This window comes from Pleurodeles waltl, chromosome 11 (genome assembly GCF_031143425.1).
Source record: "Pleurodeles waltl isolate 20211129_DDA chromosome 11, aPleWal1.hap1.20221129, whole genome shotgun sequence".
NCBI classification, from domain to species: domain Eukaryota; kingdom Metazoa; phylum Chordata; class Amphibia; order Caudata; family Salamandridae; genus Pleurodeles; species Pleurodeles waltl.
This window is the reverse complement of record NC_090450.1, coordinates 655,641,406-655,669,034: the sequence shown is the minus strand read 5'-3', so window position 1 is coordinate 655,669,034 and position 27,629 is coordinate 655,641,406. Positions and strand designations below refer to the sequence as shown.

Below are 27,629 nucleotides of genomic sequence, written 5' to 3'. Positions count from 1 at the left end.
TCTGTGGGGATCAACATCAGTGGTTTGCTTCTGCTGCACCCTGCATCTTCAATGCTGATGCAACCAGGATTAGGGTACTTTTGTTCAGGGGGCCTCACTGGATCCCTGTATCCGGTCCACGCTCCATCACGGTTGCCTAAATGTTTGACCAGATATCCTAGATTGGCGTTTCTTGTTTCTAAGCACTTGTTTTATTTGTTAAGTTTTATTTTTCTAACTTGGTGTGGAAATTTTTGTGTGGTGTTTCTACTTTTTTTCTGTTTGAAGTGTTGCACAAATACTTTACACATTTCCTCTTACGTTAAGCCCGACTGCTGTGTGCCAAGCTACCAGAGGATGAGCACAGGTTAATTTAGGGTGTATTTGTTACTTACCCTGACCAGGATTGTGGTGCCTGCTTGATCAGGGTGTCAACTAGAAATCCAGTTTCTAACAGATCACAATAGTGGAGAAGCGTTATAGATATTTTATTTCCTTTTTCCATTGTGAAAAATAATTTATATTTTAATGAGGTAAGACCCCCACCCACATGTGTGGCATCTGTTATCATTGGAATGGCTCCTCATTAGGAAAACGATTGATCCACATATCAAAATGGGCTGCCTTCATTGGCGTTCTTGGCAGAGATCTTAATTATGCAAATATTTAATATTGTTAAGAGTAAAGCTACATGCATGAGTTCTCCTCATGGAGTAAAATTAGTTGAAGGTGAACAAATAGACCTTTACCAATGGTCCCTATTGTAGGACTTAAAATATAAAAAAGGAGGACAATAAGAATACTTATTCTACATCATATCCGATCTACAGATCACCATGTTTATGTCAACTGTAAGTACCATGGAAGGAGTCAGTAGATTTCATCAAGAAATGCCCCAATTTCTTGCAATATAATGTGGGCTGACAGTGCTTCTTGAATACATATTCTACAATGTTCCTAACAGCATGCGCTTGATAGGCCATTTATCCTATTGGGCATTTCTCCAGTGGGCTTGTGTCGTTGGAGGTCAGTTTCTAATGGTTAATGGCCACTGCCCCATCTCTCACTCCCCATGTATTCTGGCAGGAGGCACAGTAGGTAAAGAAAGACAGGGAGAATGAGAAGAACCTAGCTTGAACATTTTTGTTAAGCTCACTTTAGGTTTCAGTCCTGGCCCTGCTAACAGTTACCTGCGCTCTTGTGGACTTTGTGGAGTTTAATACATTAAATGCCCAGTCTTTCACCACAGAGTTAGTTCTTCGCAACTCAACGTCCCCGCCGTACTTTAACTCCACTATTTAGTGGCAAGAACTATTCACACTGACCTCATCATATTCACATTCGTCTGGCATGCAAGTGTAGGAGAGGACCATGTGTGTACAGTGGTTGTTGGCTGAGATATGAATGTGTTGAAATGGTTGGGGGTGCATGAGGAAACTTGCAGCACTCCACAGATGAGTTTCAGGGCATCTGAGAAGGTGCCCGGCTGACAGCTCATATTCTGTCCATAAGGAAGGAGAAGATGTAGTGGAGAGCATGTCTTTGAATGCCAATCTCGTGCAGGCACCTGTTGAGTACGGGGTGTCAGACCATATCAAATGCTGCAGAGAGTTCAACAAGAATGAGCGCTGTCATGCCTCCTCTCTCAAGGATCATTTAAATGTCATCAGCAGCCGCAATGAGTTCTGTTTCTGTACTTTGGTTGTGGGTGATACTGGACTGTGTGGTGTCAAGGAGCTGGTGGTTTCTGAGGTGGCTGGTGAGGCCTCAGTTGATTACTTTCTCCAAGACCTTTGCCGGGAAGGTTAAGAGAGATAGGGGCTGTAATTGGGGATCGTGGCTGGGTCAGTGGATGGTATCTTCAACATGGGGGTGACTGTGGTGTGTTTCCAGGTGTCTAGGTATGTGGATAAGTTGACGGAGGCATTGAGGATAAGTGTTAGTGCTTTGCTGATCGTCAGGAGTCCTTTGCAGAAGGCATGGCTTGGTTAAATGTTAGATGAGGTCTTCTAGTGGATGGTTTTCATAGCAATCAATCAATCAATCCAGCATTTGTAAAGCACGGGGTCTCAAGGCGCTGTCGTGGGCATGCTGATCACTCAAAAAACCAGGTCTTGAGATCCTTCCTGAACTGCTTCAGTGAGGCTACCTGTCTGAGCTTGAGTGGGAATTTGTTCCAAGTCCGGGCTGTGAGGTAAAAGAAGGATCTGCCTCCGCCTGTGCTATTCCCAAATCTGGGGATAGCAGTGAACGTGAGTTGGGAGGATCAGAGTTGCCCAGCGGGGCTGCAGAAGGTCAGACGGTGGTTGAGGTAGTGTGTTCCGATGTTGTGAAGTGCCTTGTAGGTGTGTGCCAGCAGCTTGAAAGTGATGCATCTGTCGACCGGGAGCCAGTGAAGGTCTCTGATCTGGGCGGAAAGCAGCTGTGCTGGGGGATATCCAGAATGAGACTGGCTGCTGCGTTCTGGACTCCCTGTAGTCTTGCTTGTGGCTTCTTAGTGATGCTGGCGTAAAGTGCATGTATGGTAGTAGCGATTTTGACTGTGGTGGTAGTGGACTACAAGGTCAGGGTTTGGTCTTTGACTGTGATGGGAAGTAAAAGTGCAACACTGACAGGGTCAAATTGAGGGTTGAGGTTGACATATATGGAGGTGATATTGTTTACAGAAGAATTTGGAGAGCTTGTTCTAAAGGTCTTGTGAGGGAGTGAAGTTGTTGAAGGTCTCAGGAGGCTTGATGAAAGGTTTGATGATGGTGAAGATTTCCTTGCTGTTCTTTGTGCAAGCGTTGATACCATCTGCAAGAGCTGTGAGCTTGGTGTTCCCCATCTGCTGGAATGGATTTGAAGATGTTGTTATCCATGGTATCTTGAATTGTTCTTCATTTGCACTCAGTTGCTTGCAGCGGTATTTCATCAGTCTGAGTTCCTCTTTGTAATAGGTGGCCTGTGGTCAGGCCTTTTCCAGGCAGCCAGTGTGTTGGCGCTTTTAGCGATCCAGCTGTTAAGGTTCTTCATGGCTTTTCACAAGTTGCTGGTGTGCTCAGGCCAGTGCATAGAAAAGGCAGAAATCCTGTGAATTTTTCATGGAGGAGCCCCAGTTTTCACTTCAGGGTAATTTCCCTTCTCCAATCTTGTCTGCTCTGAGTGTTTTTACGGAACGACTGGAGTGGCTTGTTTCTGTAATTTAGCAGTTAGATCTACGAAGGAGATGCTTCAGCTGTTATTAGCAGTTAATTAAGCCATCCCATTAGCCCCAAACCACACCGAATGTTTAAAGTGCTGCTAATGTAGTACTCTTTTCAGTTAATGAAGTTGGGACTTAATTCAAGGAACAAAGATAGCACCTCACTCATTTGCTTAATCATCTATCAACTGCATTTCTTGCAAGGTGTATATTCTTGTCAGAAATTACAATGGTGCTTGCTTAGGCAGTCTCGTTGTCTTACACAATGTTTCACATATCAGTACGGCTGTAATTACCCTTTTGTAGTTAGTCCTCATTTTTGCAGTGAGTGGTTTGAGATGGAAAACATTAAGAAGTTCAACACCAATCACTGCTCTTGAATATGAGCTAATCATGTGCTGGAACGGCCCAGTGACAGCTTGGCATTTAGGAAAAACAATAAATCTAGATTTTAGAAACAGCCAGGCATTTGTGAAGGCCTTGGTAGTTTTTTCATGACGGGGCCTTAGCCGAAATAACTTCCACTGGTGTTTGGAATATCTTAATTTCCCTGTTGGGCATCTCCCCTTTACAAGGAAGTGAAAAAAAACAACTAAAAAGGACTATCTGGTAAATCAAAGCAGCAATCTTGTGGTCCATAAAATGGGGTGCATAACAAGGCATACACCAGTATTTAGCACTTTTTTCACTGGTGCTGATAAAATATTTCATAATTTCAATAACTTGACAATGCACAAACGATATTTGCAATAATATTTTGCACCAATCTTGCCTATGCTACACAAAAGCCATCTATCTGATCTCCGTGTGTTAGTGAGCCTGCATCAAGGGACCACATGCAACATACAAGTCAATTTTATCAGCTAATACACACTCTACTATAAATCGTTTTAAAGTCAATTTAATGAGCAGATTCGAGCTGGCGAAAAAACACATATTTAATTATTGCTTGGAGGCTTTTGATGTGTCTGCGCTATATTCAAAATCCATTACGACTTGGATGCCACCTCCCAGAAAAAAAGCTCAGATCTGCAAATGATCTCAAGCCACAGTGATCTCAAGTTTGCAAAGGAACATGTATTAGCACGTCAGATCTTACTAAGTATACTTACAAGGGAGACACAAATAGGCTGGTGGACCTTTTGACTGCGCTTTGAGTTTTTCCCACCATATATCCCATACCAATACAGATCAATAACAACAGCAGTCAATGACATCAGTAATCAATAGGAGTCAGTAATTTCCACACACCATGACCTTGCACTCATGAATAACCACACCTTCATGTAAAAGTTACAATGTTTACTTCCCTATATTAATAATGCTAATGTCACGTAACTTAATCACAAAATCAAATGATAAACATACACAAACAATACTGGCTGACCAGAGCGGCGAAAGAAACGCAATCGAATTAAAGCTTGAGCTACTTCACATTCTAAGGTTACAGTGCAAATTAATAGTAAGAATAACTGCGCAAACGATATTACATACATCTACAATTCAGCAAAGAAAAGACATCAACTGTTATTACATGTAGCAAACTTCATCAATGAGAACCCTATCTAACATCAGATTAGATTAGCATGTTTGGACTTCATGCAAATAATTTAGTTACACAAATTTGGAAAAGCATCTAACTATGGCTCTACCAAAATAGCGGTTGGTACCTAGAAACAAAAGCAAATAGACCTAACAGTCAGTAACATTGTCAGTATACCTGTCCTCAATATGGCTCAGCAACATCAGTTCGGTCAGCAAGACATCAGGATTCAGCATCAAAGTTCAGAATAAGCGAAGTCTCTCTAAACAGTTCGAAATAATATAGCTAATACCCTCTCTTTTCTCTGTGCAGTCTGGCTAAGATAGATTTCATAAAACTACTTCCCATTGCTTAATTGTTCAGGGAATCGCATGTTCACATTTAGTCCAATGAAACTAAAACCCTTAATCTAAATTCTACTACTACAATGTCCACATGTTGACGATTGGCTCCTCATCTCCCGCCCCGTCATTCAGCTCATCAGGTATCAATATTATTGCAGGTTATACCTCCAGTCAGTGCATCTATTGTCTTCTCCTGGAAAGGTCAGTCTTACACACTCTACAATATATAATGTTTCACTAGCAAGTACAGCATCTCTTAGCAAGCAGTTTCTCATGAGAACTAACTTCAGCTAGGAGCACATGGTCAGTGCAGTAGAAAATCACAAATTAATTCTCTAAGCGGTCTTCTTATTAAGTCGCCTAAAAAATGCAGCTTGACAGTCGGCCGTGCAACTAGGCCCAGACCTCGATATGTTAAGGCCTACAATTAATAAGGCTAATACATAATGCATAACCCTTAATACGTCATATTACTACATTAATCAAAGATAAGCTTAACATTTCATATTAATAAGTCATTAATAAGTACACTTTGTGAACATTGGTGACCACTCATGTGGACGCAACATCAAATCTATGCATTATTTTTCTCTAAGTTAATACATTTTCTACTCAAATCCAACACCCAGAATACATGAATATTAGTTAATAAAATCAACATTAACACATGTGGTCTAGTTGCTGGGGAGGAATAATTTGAGCAGGTGAATTTCGGCTTCTTGCCAAAAGAAGGGTGGTTGATGATGCATCTGTTTGGGATGGAAATGCTTCCATTTTCTTACGATAATGGCATTACTCCTAGTCCTACTCCCTCGCCTTCCTTTTAACCAATGAGGCCTCCTGCCTCCCCCCTAGACCCTCCCTTCCCCTTTCAAAAACCCCCCCCACCCTTATCCCCTCCTGTACAAAAACCAAGCCCAAGCCGCAACTCGGACAGTCCGTACCGGGAGGGTGGGAGGGAACGGAAAAGGAAGGCGAGGGAGTAGGACTAGGAGTAATGCCATTATCGTAAGAAAATGGAAGCATTACCTCCCGTCCCTCCCTCGCCTTCCTTTTAACCAATGAGACATAGCAAGAAAAACACACCGGAGACGGACATCGAGTTGCAAGACCCTTAGTTAATATCCTGCACCAAGAACATCCCAAACATTATCTCATAGAGGATAAGACCCGGTGACCAAACACCGACTCCAAACCACCCAAGTCCGATAGCCTATAATGACGCACAAACGCCGAAGGAGAAGCCCAAGTGGCGGCCCTGCAAATCTCCACCACTGAAGTCCCCTGAAGCTCTGCCACCGTCGCCGCCATGCCTCTGGAAGACCTCCCCTGAATCCCTAGAGGAGGAACCACCTCTTTCAAGGAATAGGCCAACAGAATCAAAGATCGAACCCACCGACTCAAGGAAGCCGTGGAAGGTTTCTCACCTTAGCGCGCCGGACCAAAAGTAACAAACAGTGAATCCCCTGTACGAAAAGGAGCCACCACCCGCAGATACTCCAACAAAACCCTACGTACATCCAACAAATGCAAACGGACCTCCTCCCCAGATGAGGGATCCGGACAAAATGAAGGAAGGATGACCGCCTGCCTGGAATGGAACGAAGAATTGACTTTTGGAATAAAGGAAGGCACCGGAACCAGAACCACCCTATCGGGAAAAATCTTACAAAAAAGAAAAGGAACATGCCAATGCCCCCAATTCCCCCAACCGACGAGCCGAAGTAATGGCGACCAAAAAGAACGTCTTCAAAGATAGACGTCGCAAATCATAGTCCCCCAATGGGTCAAAAGGGGCCCCCGTCAACACATCCAAAACCAAGGACAGATCCCATGAGGGAAAAGAACGGACCGGGCGAGGAAATAAATTAATAAGCCCCTGAAAAAAATCCAGGCATCAATCGCCCTTCAACTTGAAGATAACGCCATGGCCCCTAAATGCCTGAATAGCCGCCCACTGTACCCGAAGAGAAGCCACTGACAACCCTAAACGAGCACCGTCCTGCAGGAACTGCATCACCTCAAAGAGAGAAGCGCAGGAAGGATCCAACTCACGACTTAAGCACCAAGACGAAAACACCTTCCACTGTCTACCATAAGAAAGCAAAGTTGAACGTCTCCATGAAGCCAGCAAGGTAGAACTCAAAGCCACTGGCACCTAACAGAAACGCCCTGAATAGTTGAAACGGAGGGAACGCATATAAAAGGCCCTGCGGCCAAGGACATGACATCCCGTCCACCTCCCATGCTTGGGGACACCGAAACCGGGAGCAGAAGCACTCCACTATCGCATTCTCTACTGACGCAAACACATCCAGCACTGGAAGACCCCAAAGCCGAACCAGATGCCGAAACAGAGACCTCCGGAGAGAGAAAAGTTGAGAGGAAGGAATCACTCTGCTCAGTAGATCCGCCCGAACATTTACCACTCTCGCCGAATGACATAAGCCTCGGCCACTAAGTCCTCTGTGCGAACCAGAACCGCCAACCCCCTCAGGGAATCCTGGAAATGGACCCGAGCCAGGAATATAGCCCGCAACTCTCGCCAATTAGATGACCGACTCGCCTCCCGAGGGGACCAAAACCCCCGAATCTGAGCTGACCCCATCCATGCCCCCCAACCGGCGAGGCTGGCATCCGTCGTCACCACCACGGGTCTCAGAGGTGACAAAGACACCCCTACCCTCAGGTGGTCTGCATCCAACCACCATTGCAACTCTCTGTGAATCAATCCGGACCCTGGAACCCCGTCCTTCAGAGAACCGGACCCTGGATCCCACCTACTCAAGAACCACGTCATCAAGCACAGGGGATGGAAACGTGCCCAAGAACCCAAAATATCACTGACGGCAAATGTGCAGTCGCAACCATAGAAGAGCTCGGGGAGCAGACAGTAACCATACCTTCTTTACCAAAGCCTGGAGAGCATCCAACCTCTTTTCGGACACAGTCACCAACCCTGGAATAGGCTGAAACCGAGCCCCTAGAAAAACCAGATCCTGGGACGGCACAAAGTCTGATTACACCCAATTAATCAAAAACCCGTGTTATTGCAGGACCCCCAGAACTTGGGCCACCTGCCTCTGCAAAAGGTCTCGTGAATGGGCATGAATCAAAATGTCGACTAGATAAGGGTGCAGAAACACCCCTTCTGAATGAAGCAAAGCCACTAGAGGAGCCAGCATATTCCTGAAAATTCGGGGAGAAGATTTCAGACCGAAAAGGCAGAACGCAAAACTGGAAATGATCCTGCCCCACAGCAAACCTCAGGAACTTTTGAGAGGACCATGCCCCCGGTACGTGTGGGTAAGCATCCGGCAGATCCAGTGACACCAGAAAATCCCCTTGCCTGACCAATGGAAAAATAGTCCGAATGGACAGCATGCGGAAATGCACTGTCCTGATCCAGGTATTCACCTCCTTCAGATTGAGCACCGGTTGAAAATCCCCCTGAAACTTTCCGCACAAGAAACAAGACCGCATAAGTGCCCTGACCTCGGTCGTCTAGTGGAACATGGGAAATGGCCCCCATGACCAGTAAGTCCCGCACTCCGTCCAATAATGCTCCACTCCAAGACCCCTCTGAAGGCAGAGGTGTGGGATGCACCCCGGAATCTGGAGGAACCGCCACAAAATCTATGACATAACCATTGGTCACCATGTCTAGTACCCAATGATCGGTTACACTGTCCTCCCAAGCTGAAAGAAAGTGACACAGTCATCCCCCAACCGGCCCTCTGCCAGGCCCACAGCGAATGCCAGGACCCCTTCTTGAAACCCCCCCTGGTCTCAGGAGTAGACTTCTTAGGTGAAAAACGCGGATGAAAACGCCGTCTCTTAAACGAAAAGGATTTAGCAACCCTAGTAGGAGAAGATCTGGAATGCTTCTTCCACCCTTTACCCGAAGAAGAAACCCCTTTATAAGGTAAGGCATGCTTCCGCTCCTTAAACGTCTTGGAAAGTATGAATGGTAATAGTTCTCCAAACAAGTTACAACCCTCAAACGGCAGTCTCAACAAGGCCGCCGTTTCCCCTGGATCAGCCTTCCATGAACGCAACCAGAGGGACCTACGAGCCCTAATCAAAGACCCAGATGCCAGAGCCGAAGTACGGACTATATCTGAAGACACATCCGCCAATAATCTGGCCAGCTGTTCCATACCAGCCAGGAGCTCCGAACACTCCGCCCCTTCCTGTACAGCCACCGCCAGTTTATCAAAGCCTTGAACCAATGATTGTGACGCATAAGCAGAATAAATCCCTGCCTTCAGCGCCAGATTCTCCGCCGCAAAAGCCCTCTTAAGACCTGAATCCACTTTACGGTCTGTGGCATACGTAGGCACACAATCCTCCGGATTGACTGCCGTTTTGCCAATTAGAGTAGCCAGAATAGAGTCCAGGCGTATTGAAGGAGGAAAAACCCCCTCACCCTCAAGTAAGTAAAGTTTCTGAAGGAATAGTGGAACCTGAGCCTTCTCCACATCCTTCCACTCACGAAACACCATATCCTTCACAGGTCCCTGGAAAGGCATGGCAAACATAAAAGGCGTCTGATATTTGAGGAAATAAATGAGACTCTGAGTTTGTAGGTTGAAACACAGGGAAACCTAAACTGTCCCGAACATGTGTCATCACTTCCCACATTACCTCTTCTGGAAACCTATTTCCCCCCAGATGACGTTGATGGGACCTCATCCTCACTCTCCGATGAGGATTTTCTTGCCGCTACCGATGATTGTGCACGCTTAGACTGATCAGTCCTGGCCACGCCAGCTTGCAGTGCCCTGGTGACAGCCATTTCACCCATATCCTGCACTTCCTCACTAGACATGAGGGGAGTACCCCTGCCAGGTACCTGTGGGTTCTCAGGAAGAGCAATGCTACCCTCCCCTCCCACCTCCGAGGAGGAAGAAGAGACAACCACGTCTCTTTGCTGGAGCTTTAGGCATGGTAACCAAAATAACACTGCCTTTCATTCCAAAACACTACCCTACATATAGGACCCTGGTCCTCCCTAACAGGGCTCCACCAAACCCTAAAAAGGTCACAATCCTTGTAAAAATCCAAAAAACCACGGGCAGAACGCCCGTCCTACCTGACCAGCATCCAAAAATTGAAGTTCCTCGGTCCTCGCGGCTCCGCGGCGCGGAAACCCGGAAACTAACGCCCCAGCCACAGAGGGCCGGCTGACCCCGTCAGCCGGCCTCCAGGACACGCCTCTCGAGCAACCCTGCTGCTCGTTCAAGACGCGCCCCAGCCGTAGCACTCCTCGCGGAGCTCCGCGTCCCGAGGAGTGCCTCCATCGACGACCTCCAGGCCCCGCCGTGCAGGTAAGAAAGGGAAAGAAAACCGTCTAGCGTGGGCTAGACAAAAGAACAGGAGGGGATAAGGGTGGGGGGGGTTTTTGAAAGGGGAAGGAAGGGTCTAGGGGGGAGGCAGGAGGCCTCATTGGTTAAAAGGAAGGCGAGGGAGGGACGGGAGGTAATGTCAGTTACGGTTGGTAGGGTTTAGTAATGTAATCGGGGACATGTTTTATCAAAACTATATGAACCATCACCTTGAAGGCATCTCGAAAGACATGCCCTCTGTGACAATTGACTTTAGCTTGATATTTATTTTTTAAATTTATTTATTTATTTTATTATAACGGTTTTGGTACAACATACCTATCCAAACACCAACTAGTGTGTATAACACAGATAACTACGATGTAAATGAGCTTGCAGTTGATGAAAAAGTATTTTAATAAATCAAAAGTAATTCACTGTCTTAAAAAAAGAACAAACTAACTCTTGATAGATTGGGTTAATTTTGATGTATTTGCACCTGGACTTTCAGACAGTATGGCCCAGGCAAAGAAAAGTGTTCAGATACTTGTCTAAGAATCATATCTCTAATTTGAAATTAAGGAGCAAGGGAAGTGGACGCCACTCAAGCAAAGTAAATGTGTTTTATAGTCACAAGTATTACATTGGTACGATATAGAGGGAAAACCTAGATAGCAGAAAAGGAGACATGCATTCTAAACTTGGGCAAAGGAGAGCATGGAATGTGCAGGAGTGTGACTGTTTTCAGTTTACCTTTTTGAGTTTTAATAAAGAGGGGGGCTAACAATGTTATTTTGTCATCATATTGAAAGAAGTAACTAATGTTCTTTCAAAATCAAAACAATAAACTGTGTTTTGTATTTTTAGAAAAATACTTTTACACAGTGCTTAATTTGTAAATAAAAACGTGCTAGTGCCCAAAGCCCTCCTCTTAAGCATGCGGCTACTGCAATTAAATTTGCGAACAGGGAATACTGAGGGAGTGCAATCCTGAAGCCATCATGGGCCTCTTTAATCCATTCAAAGACACTCTCAGCGCCTTCAGCTCACTCTTGCAGCTTTCTGCTTTCTCCCATTGTGACGCTTTTCCATTTTTCTCTTCCTTCATCTTTCCCTTGAGGAAGAAAAATAATTGCCGGCCCTCAACAATAAGTACTGGTGCTCAGCACCGGAAACAATAAGCACAAATTAAGCACTGCTATATACATACACGATGTTCGATGTGTTAATCACGTTATTGGGCTCAGGGGCTACACCCCCCCCTTATTTTCTGTTCCATTTGTTTTTGTTATACCAGCAGTGAATAATAATCTATTGTTCATTCTTGGTGTAATAACAACGCTGACCTCCTTCGGTGAGTCAACAGAGCCTGTACCAGCCTTCAGAGAAAGTTCCCACGGGCTGGATATATTCCATCCCTGGTCTTAGGGCTCTGCCATGCCTCTGTGTCACCCCCACTGGTGAAGTGCTAAGGGCCAGATGTAGCAAGCCCTTTGCGCCTCGCAAACTGCGAAAAACGCAGTTTGCGAGGCGCAAAAGGCCTTACGCGATGCAGAGTCACATTTTGCGAGTCTGTACCGACTCGCAAAATGTGATTCCGACTCGCAAATAGGAAGGGGTGTTCCCTTCCTATTTGCGACCGCATCGCGATGTTGAGTTGCTTTGTGACCGCGAAAACGGTCGCAAACCAACTCGCAGTTACCATCCACTTGAAGTGGATGGTAACTCATTCGCAAAAGGGAAGGGGTCCCCATGGAACCCCTTCCCCTTTGTGAATGCCACAAAAAAGTATTTTTCAGAGCAGGCAGTGGTCCTATGGACCACTGCCTACTCTGAAAAAAACGAAACTAAATGGTTTCGGTATTTTTTCTTTTTGCAGCTCGTTTTCCTTTAAGGAAAATGGGCTGCAAAAAGAAAAAAAGAAAAACTGCTTTATTTAAAAGCAGTAACAGACATGGTGGTCTGCTGTCTCCAGCAGGCCACCATCCCTGTGAGTGCCTAGACTCGCTATGGGGTCGCAAACTGCGACCCACCTCATAAATATTCATGAGGTGGGTCTTTGCGACCCCATAGCGAGTCGCAGAAGGTGTCTGAGACACCTTTCTGCATCTCGTATTGCGAGTTGCAATTTGCAAGTCGCTATGACTCGCAAATTGCAAGTCGCAATTTTTTACTTACCTACATCTGGCCCTAAGTGTCACAGCTAAAGGTAGACATGGGCGCTGTAGCCTTAAACTCTGCAGTACAAATGGCTACACGCCAATCAGCCTGTTCCCCCACCCCCATTTCCCAGCTTATCATAGAGTTGAAAAAGGGTAAAGGGTAGGATGAAAGAGCAGAATCTTCAAATCTGCAACTGCACAGGTCCGAGGTCTTAGTTTCATTCCCCAGCGCTGGAAGCTGAAAGGAGCAACAGTTCAAATAGGACCTGAAGCAAGGTAAGTAAAAAATAAATAACAAAACGTACATTTTTTTAAGTGTTGAGTGCTGTGCATAAAAGTGTGTGTGCACATGTGTGTGTGTGTGTGTGTGTGTGTATAAAGTGTGCCTGTCTGAGACTTCATGGTGTGTTTGTTTGTGTGTAATAAAGTGAGAGAATCAGTTGAGGGAGTCGGTGAGTGACAACGGGTGATAGGAAGAGTGAATATGAGTGTAAATGAATGATAGTGTATGAGGAAGAATGACAGCAAGTGTAACTGAGGAAATGACTGAGTGGGACTGTGAGTGAGAATGACAGTGAGTGGTACTGTGTGTAAGCTGGAGTGTGTCACAGTCTGAGTGAGCCAGAATGAGTGAATCAGGATGAGTAAGACTGACTGATAATCAGTTAAATCAATTTTGTCAGATTGAGTCTGAATGAGTGGGACTTAGTAGGATCGAGTGAGAATGATTGACTAGGTGAGTCAGTGAAATTGAATGAATCAGAGTAAGATTGATTGAGAATGATTGAAAATGAGTGAGACGGAGTGAGACCACCTGAGAATGAGTGAGACTGGGTGAGCAGGAATGAGTGGGACTAAGTGGAAACACGTAAGACTGAGGGAGACTGGGGGAGGCAGAGTGAGATGGAGTGATAAGTGAGTTAGAGTGAGATTGACGTAGCATGAGTGGGGCCTAGTGAGGATAAATGAGATTAAATGAGGCTGAGTTAAACTGAGAATGAGTGAGAGCATGTGAGTCAGAGTGACATGAGAATAAGACACAATGAGTGGGACTGACTGAGTTTTCCCACTCCTCAAACCGAGTGAGAAGTCATGCTCGCTCACTCAAAAGTGAGCCAAAGAATGCTAATCTGAATCTAGAGTGAGAAGGATTCTATCCTACAATTGCTACCTCAGTGTTTGAAAAAAGTTGACATTATTCAGTGACATTAGTAGGGTAAGGTGACATCGGGACAAGGGAAGATATGTGAGATTGTGAGAAACTGAGGATGGAGGAGGCTGAGGCGAGAGGGAAGTTAAATTGGGATGAGTTTGAGGTTGATATGAGGGAAGTAAAGTGAGCTAGATGACTAGGAGAAAGAAAATGGAAGTAAGCGAATGAGATGGAGCTTTGTTTATTTTGCAAAGTGGCTTGAGAACATACCATCTCATCATTGAAAGCGTGTGGCTGATAGACTTTACATGTCAGGTCATCTGGTTAGAAGAAAAGAAGAGAGGACTGAGAAAGGGAGCAGGAGAGGATCCAAGGGTGGGGGCAGCAACAGACAAGAGATGATCAGAGAGGGAAGGGGATAAACATTGAGGAATGGATGTGAGAGTGACATGAATCAGAGCTTGGTAGAGAATCAGTGTTATGTGTGCTGCTGGCTAGGGCCAGTTTGTGGGACCAACATGCAAGTGAGAATCCAGTCCTCTGTCATGGAGAGCATGAGGATGCAATGAGCTGTGCCCGATAGAGAGGGAGTATTGTGCATGGCAGGATAAACCAAACTTAGAGGGGACAAAAGGCAGGAATGAAGAGAAAAGTTGAATTAGCAAAAAAAGAACATTCACTTAGGTTTGGGAAGAATACAACAAGCACAGACTGAAAATTGAAAAAGGCCATGATGCTGGGTCCACATTGGCACAGTACACAGTAATACTTGCAAATTTCAGAAAGCAACTATTGAGAGTCACTTAGGCCCAGTGTAACTGAAGAGTGGGAGCTGGTAGCATGAGTGAGGAGTGATTGAGCATCGACAGACAGCAAACATTGCATATAAGATGTCCCATACTTATGTTACAGCAGAAACTCAACATCCTTTTAAAAGCAATTTCCTGCATAGGAAAGAAAAGGATTCTGAAGTTTTATTGCCCCAATGCCAGGTTTCCAATGAGAGGATATGCAGATGAGATTACGTCATTAGCGCTTTACTAGAACAGAAGTATGAGAAATTGGTTTGCTGGTTGAGGGGCTGAAACCCTACCCACACAGCACAGGAAAACTCCAAATTAACTTGTGCTCAACCCTCTGGTAGCTTAGCAAGGGAGCAGTCATGCTTAACTTAAAGTCAACATGCAAAGTATCTATGCAGCACTTCAAAGACTAATAAAGTGAAAAGACAACACAAGAAAATTCCACACAACTTTAGAAAAATAGAGTAAATTGTTATAAATAAAAAAGGCCAGAGCTGACAAAAATCCAATCAGCAGAACGGAACATATGCAAGTTTGAAGATTTGAGTGAAAATAGTGTGAAAAAGCACAAAGCGACAACTGTAGTTATCTGGTTGTTGCAGACCAGGACAAAGTGACAAGCTCAGGCCAACCACAATAGAGTGCGGGCCAGCTAAAAGGACTAAGTTAGGCCCACTGAACAAGAGAACCTTAACTTCTGGTAGTAAAGAGTTTTGAAGTTCCACATCGAAGATGCATTGCACTGCCCAGGTAAAGCGTGAGCGAGTGGTGCCGTGTAGAAGTTAAAGAGGGCAGGGCTCAATGATGATCCTTGAAGGACTCCACAGATGAGGTTCTTGAGTTCGGAGGTGTAGGGCAGGAGCCTGATTCGCTGGGTCCAGTTGGAGAGAAAAGAGATTAGCCATCTCAGGGCGGGATCATGTATTCTGGAGTTTTGGAGTCTTGTGATAAAGGTGCAGTGGGAGATGGTGTCAAAGGCTGCAGAGAGGCTGAGTAGTATGAGTGCAATTGCTTCTCCTTTGTCCGTGATGGTCCAGATGTTTTCAGTTGTTGTGCTGAGTACTGTTTCCGTGCTGTGGTTGTCACATAATACAGACACGAGATATCTAGTAGGTGTTGTTGCTCAAGGTGGTTGAAGAGTTGATTGTTGATAGCTTTTGCAACAACTTTGGGTGGGACGGGCAGGAGTGAGTTGGGTCTGTAGTTGCTGAGCTCCTCTGGGTCTACTGTAGGTTTTTTCAGGAGAATTGTGATTTTTGTGTGTTTTCAGTTGTCCGTGAAGGTTCCACTTTGGATGGAGGTGTTGATGATGATGGTTAGGTGGGAACTGATAAGAGTTCCTCGAAGATTGAAGATCTGGAGTCTGGCAGGGGTTGGTGGGGGCCACAGTGTGGATTGTTCTCATGGTTTCAGTGGTGTCCTTTGGGGTTAAGGGTTTCAAGTTTGTGATCGGGTAGTCCTATATGGCGGTGGTGGGAATCCGGTTAATGAGTACTTGTGTTTTGTACTGGGGGATTGAAGTTGCTGTAGATGTTGAGGATTTTGTTGTGGAAGAAACTGGGTAAGTTGTCACAGAGGTCTTGTGAAGGGGTAACGGAGCTGGTAGTGGCTGGGGTGTTGGAGAATTTCTGGACAATGCTGAATAGCTGTTTGCAGTTGTTGGAACTGTTTCCCAGTCGAAGAGCAAACTTTGTTATCTTGTCTCGTTGAGCTGGGTGTTGTATTTTCTGAATGCAGATTTGTACAAATTTTTTTGCAATGTCACGACTAGTTCTCCATTTTCTCGCCATCTGTTTGCAGAGTAGTTCAGAGTTTTTAGTGTCTTTGGTGTACCAGCTGCCTTTCGTGTGTTTGTTCTTAAGTGTCTGACATTCCTCAAGTGGGCTAGGGTGTCAGTGCTGATAGTGATCCAGTTGTTCAAAGCTTTGATGTTGGCATGCAGGTCGTCTAAGAGGTTTAGTTGGTGGGCAGTGAGAGCATTTGCCCAATCTGTCATTTAGCTTGTTCCACCTGCGCCAGAAGTTGTAGATAGTCTTGATGGCAGGGGGTTGGAGAGCATTGGTGGAGAAGTGGGTGATAGAGTGGTCAGTCCAGGTGAGTGGAGTGAGCTTGCTGAACTTGAACTTGTTAATAGCTGTGAAGATGAGGGTCGAGGGTGTGTCAGGCATAGTGGGTACAGCCCTGGACCATATGGGTGAGTTCTAGGATCTCAAGGCTCTCGAGTAGATCCATGGAGTGGGGATTTTTTCATTCACTGAGATAAATGTGGAGGTTGCAAAGTAAGATGAAATTGTTCAAGATGATGGGGACTGAGGAGATGAGGTCTGTGAGGAGACGGTTTAAGGTGACTTTGTCTGCATGGCTGGTAGGCTACGGTGCCTTTGATGAAGGTGTGGTTGTTGGAGGTCTGAAGTCAGAGGTGACTGTGCTCCATCAAGGTTGTGTCCTCATCGGTGGAGGTGATGCAGGCTATTGAGTCCTTGTGCATAGCGGTGACTCCTCCTCCTGGAATGTTCAGTCCATCCTAGAGGGAGATCTTGTAGCCCAGTGGGATTGCTGTGGAGCTGATGGGTGCCAATGTGAGATTTAGCCAGGTCTCTGTCAGGAAGATGATGTCCAGGGAGTGCATCTCGATGGTGTCCGAGATCTCAGTAGTGTGAATCGTGAGAGATTTGGTGCTGAGAAGCATGCATGGCAGACAGAGTGAGGTATGTGTGGCATGTGGAGAATGCATGTTGGTGCAGGTGAAATGGCAGTGAATGCAAAAAAAAAGTATTGATCTTTCCTGAATGCTGGCCACTCTTTTCACATTCCTCTTGTGTACAATGCTGCTGCATAAATCGGAATGACACCTGAAGCCTGAAGGAAATGCAGCACCTCTTTCACCTTGAAATCACGTGTAATGAGTACATATCAGCTGATGTGTGTGGGTCTCAAATTATTTTTACAACAAAAGTACTTAAAGTAGTAGTAATGCTTGCCTTTGTATAAGAGCAGAATACAAATAGTTTAATTCCAACGAGGAGATTCCATTCAGGATGCTCATTTATGAAAGATGCAGCAACTTTAAGAGCATCTGAATATTGAAGGAAACGTGAGCCAAGATATAATTTATATGGCGCATTCTGTCGGTGACTTTAGAATGCTAGGCATAGTGGGGCTTTAAAGATCACACAGCCCTGCAATTCAGTTCTACCTCAATCGACACTCCCCAAAGTATGGTTTTCCTACACACTGCTCCATAATTTTATGCACACTCCTCCTCGTCTCTTTTCAGACGTCTTGAGAATTGTTCATGGTCTAAGAGCAACAAACCCAGTGGTGGCTTTTCCATTGGGGGGAGGAGCGTTGCCCCTGCCAGCAGCGGCAGCTGCAAACCTTTTACCAAAAAGAATAATAAACTGGGTTCATTATTGTTTTTTGGTAAAAGGGGCGGGCCACAGGCTGTGACAAGCACTGAGGGGGAGTGCTGTCCACTCCCCCTCAGTGCGCATGTAAGTTTGGCCGGTCGTCTCAGGCCAGCCAAACACACATACACAGTAGGCTCTCTCCAGCTCATCAACACAGTTGCTGGGTTGGAGAGAGCCTGCACAGGCTCTCAGTCTGCATGGGAATGCCCTGGCTGGGTGCTTCCAGCCAATCCTGACCCTGCTTTGAGCAGGGTCAGGATTTGGCCACAGGGCATGCTGGAAGCATGTGCCTGCATGCAGCAGAGGAGACAGAGGAGCTGAGCGGCAGTGTACGGGTAAGATTATTTTATTTTTATTTTTTTATTTTTTTATTAAAGAGTACCCCCTCCCAGCCCTGTGTGCCGCATCCGCCCCGCCCAGCGTGAGCGCAGCGAGCCACAACTGAACAAACCTCAACATCTTATATTTTTCTCTAAAACTGTTCATGTTACCAGTGTGCCTCAATCTGTGACCAAAGGATAAACGGTACACATATAACAGAGTGGCTGGGGTGTTGGAGAATTTCTGGACAATGCTGAATAGCTGTTTGCAGTTGTTGGAACTGTTTCCCAGTCGAAGAGCAAACTTTGTTATCTTGTCTCGTTGAGCTGGGTGTTGTATTTTCTGAATGCAGATTTGTACAAATTTTTTTGCGATGTCACGACTAGTTCTCCATTTTCTCGCCATCTGTTTGCAGAGTAGTTCAGAGTTTTTAGTGTCTTTGGTATACCAGCTGCCTTTCGTGTGTTTGTTCTTAAGTGTCTGACATTCCTCAAGCGGGCTAGGGTGTCAGTGCTGATAGTGATCCAGTTGTTCAAAGCTTTGATGTTGGCATGCAGGTCGTCTAAGAGGTTTAGTTGGTGGGCAGTGAGAGCATTTGCCCAATCTGTCATTTATCTTGTTCCACCTGCGCCAGAAGTTGTAGATAGTCTTGATGGCAGGCGGTTGGAGAGCATTGGTGGAGAAGTGGGTGATAGAGTGGTCAGTCCAGGTGAGTGGAGTGAGCTTGCTGAACTTGACCTTGTTACTAGCTGTGAAGATGAGGGTCGAGGGTGTGTCAGGCATAGTGGGTACAGCCCTGGACCATATGGGTGAGTTCTAGGATCTCAAGGCTCTCGAGTAGATCCATGGAGTGGGGATTTTTTCATTCACTGAGATAAATGTGGAGGTTGCAAAGTAAGATGAAATTGTTCAAGATGATGGGGACTGAGGAGATGAGGTCTGTGAGGAGACGGTTTAAGGTGACTTTGTCTGCATGGCTGGTAGGCTACGGTGCCTTTGATGAAGGTGTGGTTGTTGGAGGTCTGAAGTCAGAGGTGACTGTGCTCCATCAAGGTTGTGTCCTCATCGGTGGAGGTGATGCAGGCTATTGAGTCCTTGTGCATAGCGGTGACTCCTCCTCCTGGAATGTTCAGTCCATCCTGTAGGGAGATCTTGTAGCCCAGTGGGATTGCTGTGGAGCTGATTTGTGCCAATGTGAGATTTAGCCAGGTCTCTGTCAGGAAGATGACGTCCAGGGAGTGCATCTCAATGGTGTCCGAGATCTCAGTAGTGTGAATCGTGAGAGATTTGGTGCTGAGGAGCATGCATGGCAGACAGAGTGAGGTATGTGTGGCATGTGGAGAATGCATGTTGGTGCAGGTGAAATGGCAGTGAATGCAAGGAGAAAGTCTTGATCTTTCCTGAATGCTGGCAACTCTTTTCACATTCCTCTTGTGTACAATGCTGCTGCATAAACCGGAATGACACCTGAAGCCTGAAGGAAATGCAGTACCTCTTTCACCTTGAAATCACGTGTAATGAGTACATATCAGCTGATGTGTGTGGGTCTCAAATTATTTTTACAACAAAAGTACTTAAAGTAGTAGTAATGCTTGCCTTTGTATAAGAGCAGAATACAAATAGTTTAATTCCAACGAGGAGATTCCATTCAGGATGCTCATTTATGAAAGATGCAGCAACTTTAAGAGCATCTGAATATTGAAGGAAACGTGAGTCAAGATATAATTTATATGGCGCATTCTGTCGGTGACTTTAGAATGCTAGGCATAGTGGGGCTTTAAAGATCCCACAACCCTGCAATTCGGTTCTACCTAAATCGACACTCCCCAAAGTATGGTTTTCCTACACACTGCTCCTTAATTTTATGCACACTCCTCCTCGTCTCTTTTCAGATGTCTTGAGAACTGTTCATGGTCTAAGAGCAACAAACCCAGTGGTGGCTTTTCCATTAGGGGGGAGGAGCGTTGCCCCTGCCAGCAGCGGCAGCTGCAAACCTTTTACCAAAAAGAATAATAAACTGGGTTCATTATTGTTTTTTGGTAAAAGGGGCGGGCCACAGGCTGTGACGAGCACTGAGGGGGAGTGCTATCCACTCCCCCTCAGTGCGCATGTAAGTTTGGCCGGTTGTCTCAGGCCAGCCAAACACACATACACAGTAGGCTCTCTCCAGCCCATCAACACAGTTGCTGGGTTGGAGAGAGCCTGCACAGGCTCTCAGTCTGCATGGGAAGGCCCTGGCTGGGTCCTTCCAGCCAATCCTGACCCTGCTTCGAGCAGGGTCAGGATTTGGCCACAGGGCATGCTGGAAGCCTGTGCCTGCATGCAGCAGAGGAGACAGAGGAGCTGAGCGGCAGTGTACGGGTAAGATTATTTTATTTTTATTTTTTTATTTTTTTATTAAAGAGTACCCCCTCCCAGCCCTGTGTGCCGCATCCGCCCCGCCCAGCGTGAGCGCAGCGAGCCACAACTGAACAAACCTCAACATCTTATATTTTTCTCTAAAACTGTTCATGTTACCAGTGTGCCTCAATCTGTGACCAAAGGATAAACGGTACACATATAACAGAGTGGCTGGGGTGTTGGAGAATTTCTGGACAATGCTGAATAGCTGTTTGCAGTTGTTGGAACTGTTTCCCAGTCGAAGAGCAAACTTTGTTATCTTGTCTCGTTGAGCTGGGTGTTGTATTTTCTGAATGCAGATTTGTACAAAAAATTTTGCGATGTCACGACTAGTTCTCCATTTTCTCGCCATCTGTTTGCAGAGTAGTTCAGAGTTTTTAGTGTCTTTGGTGTACCAGCTGCCTTTCGTGTGTTTGTTCTTAAATGTCTGACATTCCTCAAGCGGGCTAGGGTGTCAGTGCTGATAGTGATCCAGTTGTTCAAAGCTTTGATGTTGGCATGCAGGTCGTCTAAGAGGTTTAGTTGGTGGGCAGTGAGAGCATTTGCCCAATCTGTCATTTATCTTGTTCCACCTGCGCCAGAAGTTGTAGATAGTCTTGATGGCAGGCGGTTGGAGAGCATTGGTGGAGAAGTGGGTGATAGAGTGGTCAGTCCTGGTGAGTGGAGTGAGCTTGCTGAACTTGACCTTGTTACTAGCTGTGAAGATGAGGGTCGAGGGTGTGTCAGGCATAGTGGGTACAGCCCTGGACCATATGGGTGAGTTCTAGGATCTCAAGGCTCTCGAGTAGATCCATGGAGTGGGGATTTTTTCATTCACTGAGATAAATGTGGAGGTTGCAAAGTAAGATGAAATTGTTCAAGATGATGGGGACTGAGGAGATGAGATCTGTGAGGAGAAGGTTTAAGGTGACTTTGTCTGCATGGCTGGTAGGCTACGGTGCCTTTGATGAAGGTGTGGTTGTTGGAGGTCTGAAGTCAGAGGTGACTGTGCTCCATCAAGGTTGTGTCCTCATCGGTGGAGGTGATGCAGGCTATTGAGTCCTTGTGCATAGCGGTGACTCCTCCTTCTGGAATGTTCAGTCCATCCTGGAGGGAGATCTTGTAGCCCAGTGGGATTGCTGTGGAGCTGATGGGTGCCAATGTGAGATTTAGTCAGGTCTCTGTGAGGAAGATGACGTCCAGGGAGTGCATCTCAATGGTGTCCGAGATCTCAGTAGTGTGAATCGTGAGAGATTTGGTGCTGAGGAGCATGCATGGCAGACAGAGTGAGGTATGTGTGGCATGTGGAGAATGTATGTTGGTGCAGGTGAAATGGCAGTGAATGCAAGAAAAAAGTCTTGATCTTTCCTGAATGCTGGCCACTCTTTTCACATTCCTCTTGTGTACAATGCTGCTGCATAAACCGGAATGACACCTGAAGCCTGAAGGAAATGCACTACCTCTTTCGCCTTGAAATCACGTGTAATGAGTACATATCAGCTGATGTGTGTGGGTCTCAAATTATTTTTACAACAAAAGTACTTAAAGTAGTAGTAATGCTTGCCTTTGTATAAGAGCAGAATACAAATAGTTTAATTCCAACGAGGAGATTCCATTCAGGATGCTCATTTATGAAAGATGCAGCAACTTTAAGAGCATCTGAATATTGAAGGAAACGTGAGTCAAGATATAATTTATATGGCGCATTCTGTCGGTGACTTTAGAATGCTAGGCATAGTGGGGCTTTAAAGATCCCACAGCCCTGCAATTCAGTTCTACCTAAATCGACACTCCCCAAAGTATGGTTTTCCTACACACTGCTCCTTAATTTTATGCACACTCCTCCTCGTCTCTTTTCAGATGTCTTGAGAACTGTTCATGGTCTAAGAGCAACAAACCCAGTGGTGGCTTTTCCATTAGGGGGGAGGAGCGTTGCCCCTGCCAGCAGCGGCAGCTGCAAACCTTTTACCAAAAAGAATAATAAACTGGGTTCATTATTGTTTTTTGGTAAAAGGGGTGGGCCACAGGCTGTGACGAGCACTGAGGGGGAGTGCTATCCACTCCCCCTCAGTGCGCATGTAAGTTTGGCCGGTCGTCTCAGGCCAGCCAAACACACATACACAGTAGGCTCTCTCCAGCCCATCAACACAGTTGCTGGGTTGGAGAGAGCCTGCACAGGCTCTCAGTCTGCATGGGAATGCCCTGGCTGGGTCCTTCCAGCCAATCCTGACCCTGCTTCGAGCAGGGTCAGGATTTGGCCACAGGGCATGCTGGAAGCCTGTGCCTGCATGCAGCAGAGGAGACAGAGGAGCTGAGCGGCAGTGTACGGGTAAGATTATTTTATTTTTATTTTTTAATTTTTTTATTAAAGAGTACCCCCTCCCAGCCCTGTGTGCCGCATCCGCCCCGCCCAGCGTGAGCGCAGCGAGCCACAACTGAACAAACCTCAACATCTTATATTTTTCTCTAAAACTGTTCATGTTACCAGTGTGCCTCAATCTGTGACCAAAGGATAAACGGTACACATATAACAGAGTGGCTGGGGTGTTGGAGAATTTCTGGACAATGCTGAATAGCTGTTTGCAGTTGTTGGAACTGTTTCCCAGTCGAAGAGCAAACTTTGTTATCTTGTCTCGTTGAGCTGGGTGTTGTATTTTCTGAATGCAGATTTGTACAAAAAATTTTGCGATGTCACGACTAGTTCTCCATTTTCTCGCCATCTGTTTGCAGAGTAGTTCAGAGTTTTTAGTGTCTTTGGTGTACCAGCTGCCTTTCGTGTGTTTGTTCTTAAATGTCTGACATTCCTCAAGCGGGCTAGGGTGTCAGTGCTGATAGTGATCCAGTTGTTCAAAGCTTTGGTGTTGGCATGCAGGTCGTCTAAGAGGTTTAGTTGGTGGGCAGTGAGAGCATTTGCCCAATCTGTCATTTATCTTGTTCCACCTGCGCCAGAAGTTGTAGATAGTCTTGATGGCAGGCGGTTGGAGAGCATTGGTGGAGAAGTGGGTGATAGAGTGGTCAGTCCTGGTGAGTGGAGTGAGCTTGCTGAACTTGACCTTGTTACTAGCTGTGAAGATGAGGGTCGAGGGTGTGTCAGGCATAGTGGGTACAGCCCTGGACCATATGAGTGAGTTCTAGGATCTCAAGGCTCTCGAGTAGATCCATGGAGTGGGGATTTTTTCATTCACTGAGATAAATGTGGAGGTTGCAAAGTAAGATGAAATTGTTCAAGATGATGGGGACTGAGGAGATGAGATCTGTGAGGAGAAGGTTTAAGGTGACTTTGTCTGCATGGCTGGTAGGCTACGGTGCCTTTGATGAAGGTGTGGTTGTTGGAGGTCTGAAGTCAGAGGTGACTGTGCTCCATCAAGGTTGTGTCCTCATCGGTGGAGGTGATGCAGGCTATTGAGTCCTTGTGCATAGCGGTGACTCCTCCTTCTGGAATGTTCAGTCCATCCTGGAGGGAGATCTTGTAGCCCAGTGGGATTGCTGTGGAGCTGATGGGTGCCAATGTGAGATTTAGTCAGGTCTCTGTGAGGAAGATGACGTCCAGGGAGTGCATCTCAATGGTGTCCGAGATCTCAGTAGTGTGAATCGTGAGAGATTTGGTGCTGAGGAGCATGCATGGCAGACAGAGTGAGGTATGTGTGGCATGTGGAGAATGTATGTTGGTGCAGGTGAAATGGCAGTGAATGCAAGAAAAAAGTCTTGATCTTTCCTGAATGCTGGCCACTCTTTTCACATTCCTCTTGTGTACAATGCTGCTGCATAAACCGGAATGACACCTGAAGCCTGAAGGAAATGCACTACCTCTTTCGCCTTGAAATCACGTGTAATGAGTACATATCAGCTGATGTGTGTGGGTCTCAAATTATTTTTACAACAAAAGTACTTAAAGTAGTAGTAATGCTTGCCTTTGTATAAGAGCAGAATACAAATAGTTTAATTCCAACGAGGAGATTCCATTCAGGATGCTCATTTATGAAAGATGCAGCAACTTTAAGAGCATCTGAATATTGAAGGAAACGTGAGTCAAGATATAATTTATATGGCACATTCTGTCGGTGACTTTAGAATGCTAGGCATAGTGGGGCTTTAAAGATCCCACAGCCCTGCAATTCAGTTCTACCTAAAGCTACACTCCCCAAAGTATGGTTTTCCTACACACTGCTCCTTAATTTTATGCACACTCCTCCTCGTCTCTTTTCAGACGTCTTGAGAACTGTTCATGGTCTAAGAGCAACAAACCCAGTGGTGGCTTTTCCATTAGGGGGGAGGAGCGTTGCCCCTGCCAGCAGCGGCAGCTGCAAACCTTTTACCAAAAAGAATAATAAACTGGGTTCATTATTGTTTTTTGGTAAAAGGGGCGGGCCACAGGCTGTGACGAGCATTGAGGGGGAGTGCTGTCCACTCCCCCTCAGTGCGCATGTAAGTTTGGCCGGTCGTCTCAGGCCAGCCAAACACACATACACAGTAGGCTCTCTCCAGCCCATCAACACAGTTGCTGGGTTGGAGAGAGCAGTCTGCATGGAAATGCCCTGGCTGGGTGCTTCCAGCCAATCCTGACCCTGCTTCGGGCAGGGGCAGGATTTGGCCACAGGGCATGCTGGAAGCCTGTGCCTGCATGCAGCAGAGGAGACAGAGGAGCTGAGCGGCAGTGTACGGGTAAGTTTATTTATTTTATTTTATTTTTTTATTAAAGAGTACCCCCTCCCAGCCCTGCGTGCCGCATCTGCCCCGCCCATCGTGAGCGCAGCGAGCCACAACTGAACAAACCTCAACATCTTATATTTTTCTCTAAAACTGTTCTTCTTACCAGTGTGCCTCAATCTGTGACCAAAGTATAAACGGTACACATATAACAGAGACTTACACAATTATAATGTACTCTTAGAAAATAAAATTATGTTCCCTTACTTTAAAATGCTATTTATATATGTATTTGTCATAAATGTCCTTACTTTAGCAAAGCGGCGTCATATGTTGCCCCATTACTGTGGTAAGATATTCAGAAGCTCGAGGTTTTAGATATCATCCTGTTGCATTCTGGGATCACTAGTATTATATTTTTAATAAAAACATAAATCTATACATAACGAAAAAGGGCAAAATAATACACACTTAACGGTCAGGAGTCGAGAATGATTGCACGTTTTGCAAACGAGCGTGAACCGCTCAGTACAGTCATCCTTCGATCAGCAAAAATGAATGCACGTATAAGTGGACTTTCACAAACAGTTACCTGCGAACAATAAATGCATGTTTTTTTCTGATTATATGGTGACGAATTTGTGATCTATAATGAACCAACAGAGAACTCTGAGAATGTTACTTTCTTGAACAACACAATCTTGACGTATTGTAATGTCTTTTTTTCAGGTTCCTCGTCATATCAAGACTGTGCCATATTACAGCTGTGACCAGCCAGGGATGGGATACTGTCAGACTCATAAACCGCGACATATAAACAAAGGATATGACGCCATCTCTCGGGATCAGGCCGAGACCACCAACCTAGAGCTCAGCCGCGACCACAGCTACATTGCCACGATAGCCCGCTCTGCTGCTCCCACTATTTACATTGAGAGAATACCTACCCTGTGATGGGAAGTGCCCTAGGACAACAGGGACATTATATTGGCATGAGTGGGGGCGAAGAACTAAGACAGACGTCATTTAAAACTTTAATGGCAAGAAACAAGAGGGCATAAAAGGCTTCTTTCTATACCTTTGCAGACTTTAAACTTTCGAGGAACTGGCGAGGCATATTCTGGACACTTGCCACAATACCGCTTTGGAACTTTGACAAACAAGAGACCATTGACAATGATGTAAATATTGCACAGTGAAAACTGTGAAATAGATTTTCACTCTAGCTACATTAAGAGACAGGCCAAAAGTTTGGCTTCTGTATTTCTGTTGCCTCCCAGTTTTCTTTTTCTACATCGCACGGTTCAAGAGGCAGAGAACCACAGACAAAAAGAGAACATGGGTGGGCTAGGGTAGGATGGGGCGTGGGCGTGGCTTCTCGTTCATGTGTTTACTACTATAAATAGCTTTGTTTAAGTTGAGATATATTATTATTATAATTTTATGCCATTTGCTTTTTCAGTTGAACGCTTCATACTATCAAATCCCAGACACGCACCTGGATCCCCCAAACATCGTTGACCCTGTAAATCAATGGCATATTTAATGCATGTCCATGTAAAAATACCCGCTGCGCAGGGTTCTTTAAATTGAAATTACCTTTATTGTGATTACTGCAACAGGAGGTGCCCAGACGTCTGATGCAGTCTGTATGTGCTGCGTACTTGGCGGCTAGTGGGCCACCTGTGGATTTGGGTGCACACTCAAGGCAGGTGTGCGGGGAAAGGGTGGGGGAGGGCAATGCGTGCGTATTTTGGTGAAAATCAGTTGGGAGACATATTTCTTAAACCGGGTGTAACATTGTTTTTTTTAATTAATATGATCAGTTTAGCTTTTGTGTAGTTTTTATCAATAAAACAAAGGTGAAAAAGTGGTGAGAAATAAACATATTTTGTGATTGGAACACCACAGCCAGGCTACAGTGTGAGTGATTTCTGTAAGGACTCAGAAAGCGAGAGATGAATGCGAGACCGGACCGAGATCTACAGATATGTCTTGAAGCTCACTTGATTGACACTTGATGGCTTTGTGAAGCTGCAAGCTGATTCTCAATTCACCATATCAGAAATGAGTAAAACATGATGAGCACTAGATCAAAAACAGAAGGCGTGTGCCGAAGAGATATAGTATGGGACCTTAGGAAGGAGTGCAAGTGTATGTTAAATGCATAAGCGCACACATATGCATCGCAAAAAAGGCCGGAAAGCACCACATAACAGCATACACAGTACTAGTATGAGTATCACCCGTTGACTTGAATGAACTATCCATTCATTATTCTAGGCCTGAAGTTTAAATTGATCGACCCAAAAGCTACACAGAGGACTAACGTAAATCTTTCTACTAAAATTTTTGAAAAATACTCTGATTTAAAATT

The 27,629-nt window shown here is 45.5% G+C and overlaps 1 protein-coding gene across 2 annotated transcripts in view; it reads left to right on the top strand.

The window, feature by feature from the left end:
* LRRTM4 (leucine rich repeat transmembrane neuronal 4) overlaps positions 1–27,161 on the top strand; it is a 1,757,998-nt gene extending 1,730,837 nt beyond the window's left edge. For both annotated transcript variants that reach the window (XM_069214164.1, XM_069214163.1), the window contains one exon: positions 25,982–27,161. Coding sequence is in view for 1 of the 2 variants with exons in the window: in XM_069214163.1 (XP_069070264.1) it covers positions 25,982–26,206 (225 nt within the window). In the remaining variant the exon portion in view is untranslated. The remainder of the gene's footprint in view (positions 1–25,981) is intronic.
* Positions 27,162–27,629: the final 468 nt, after the last annotated feature.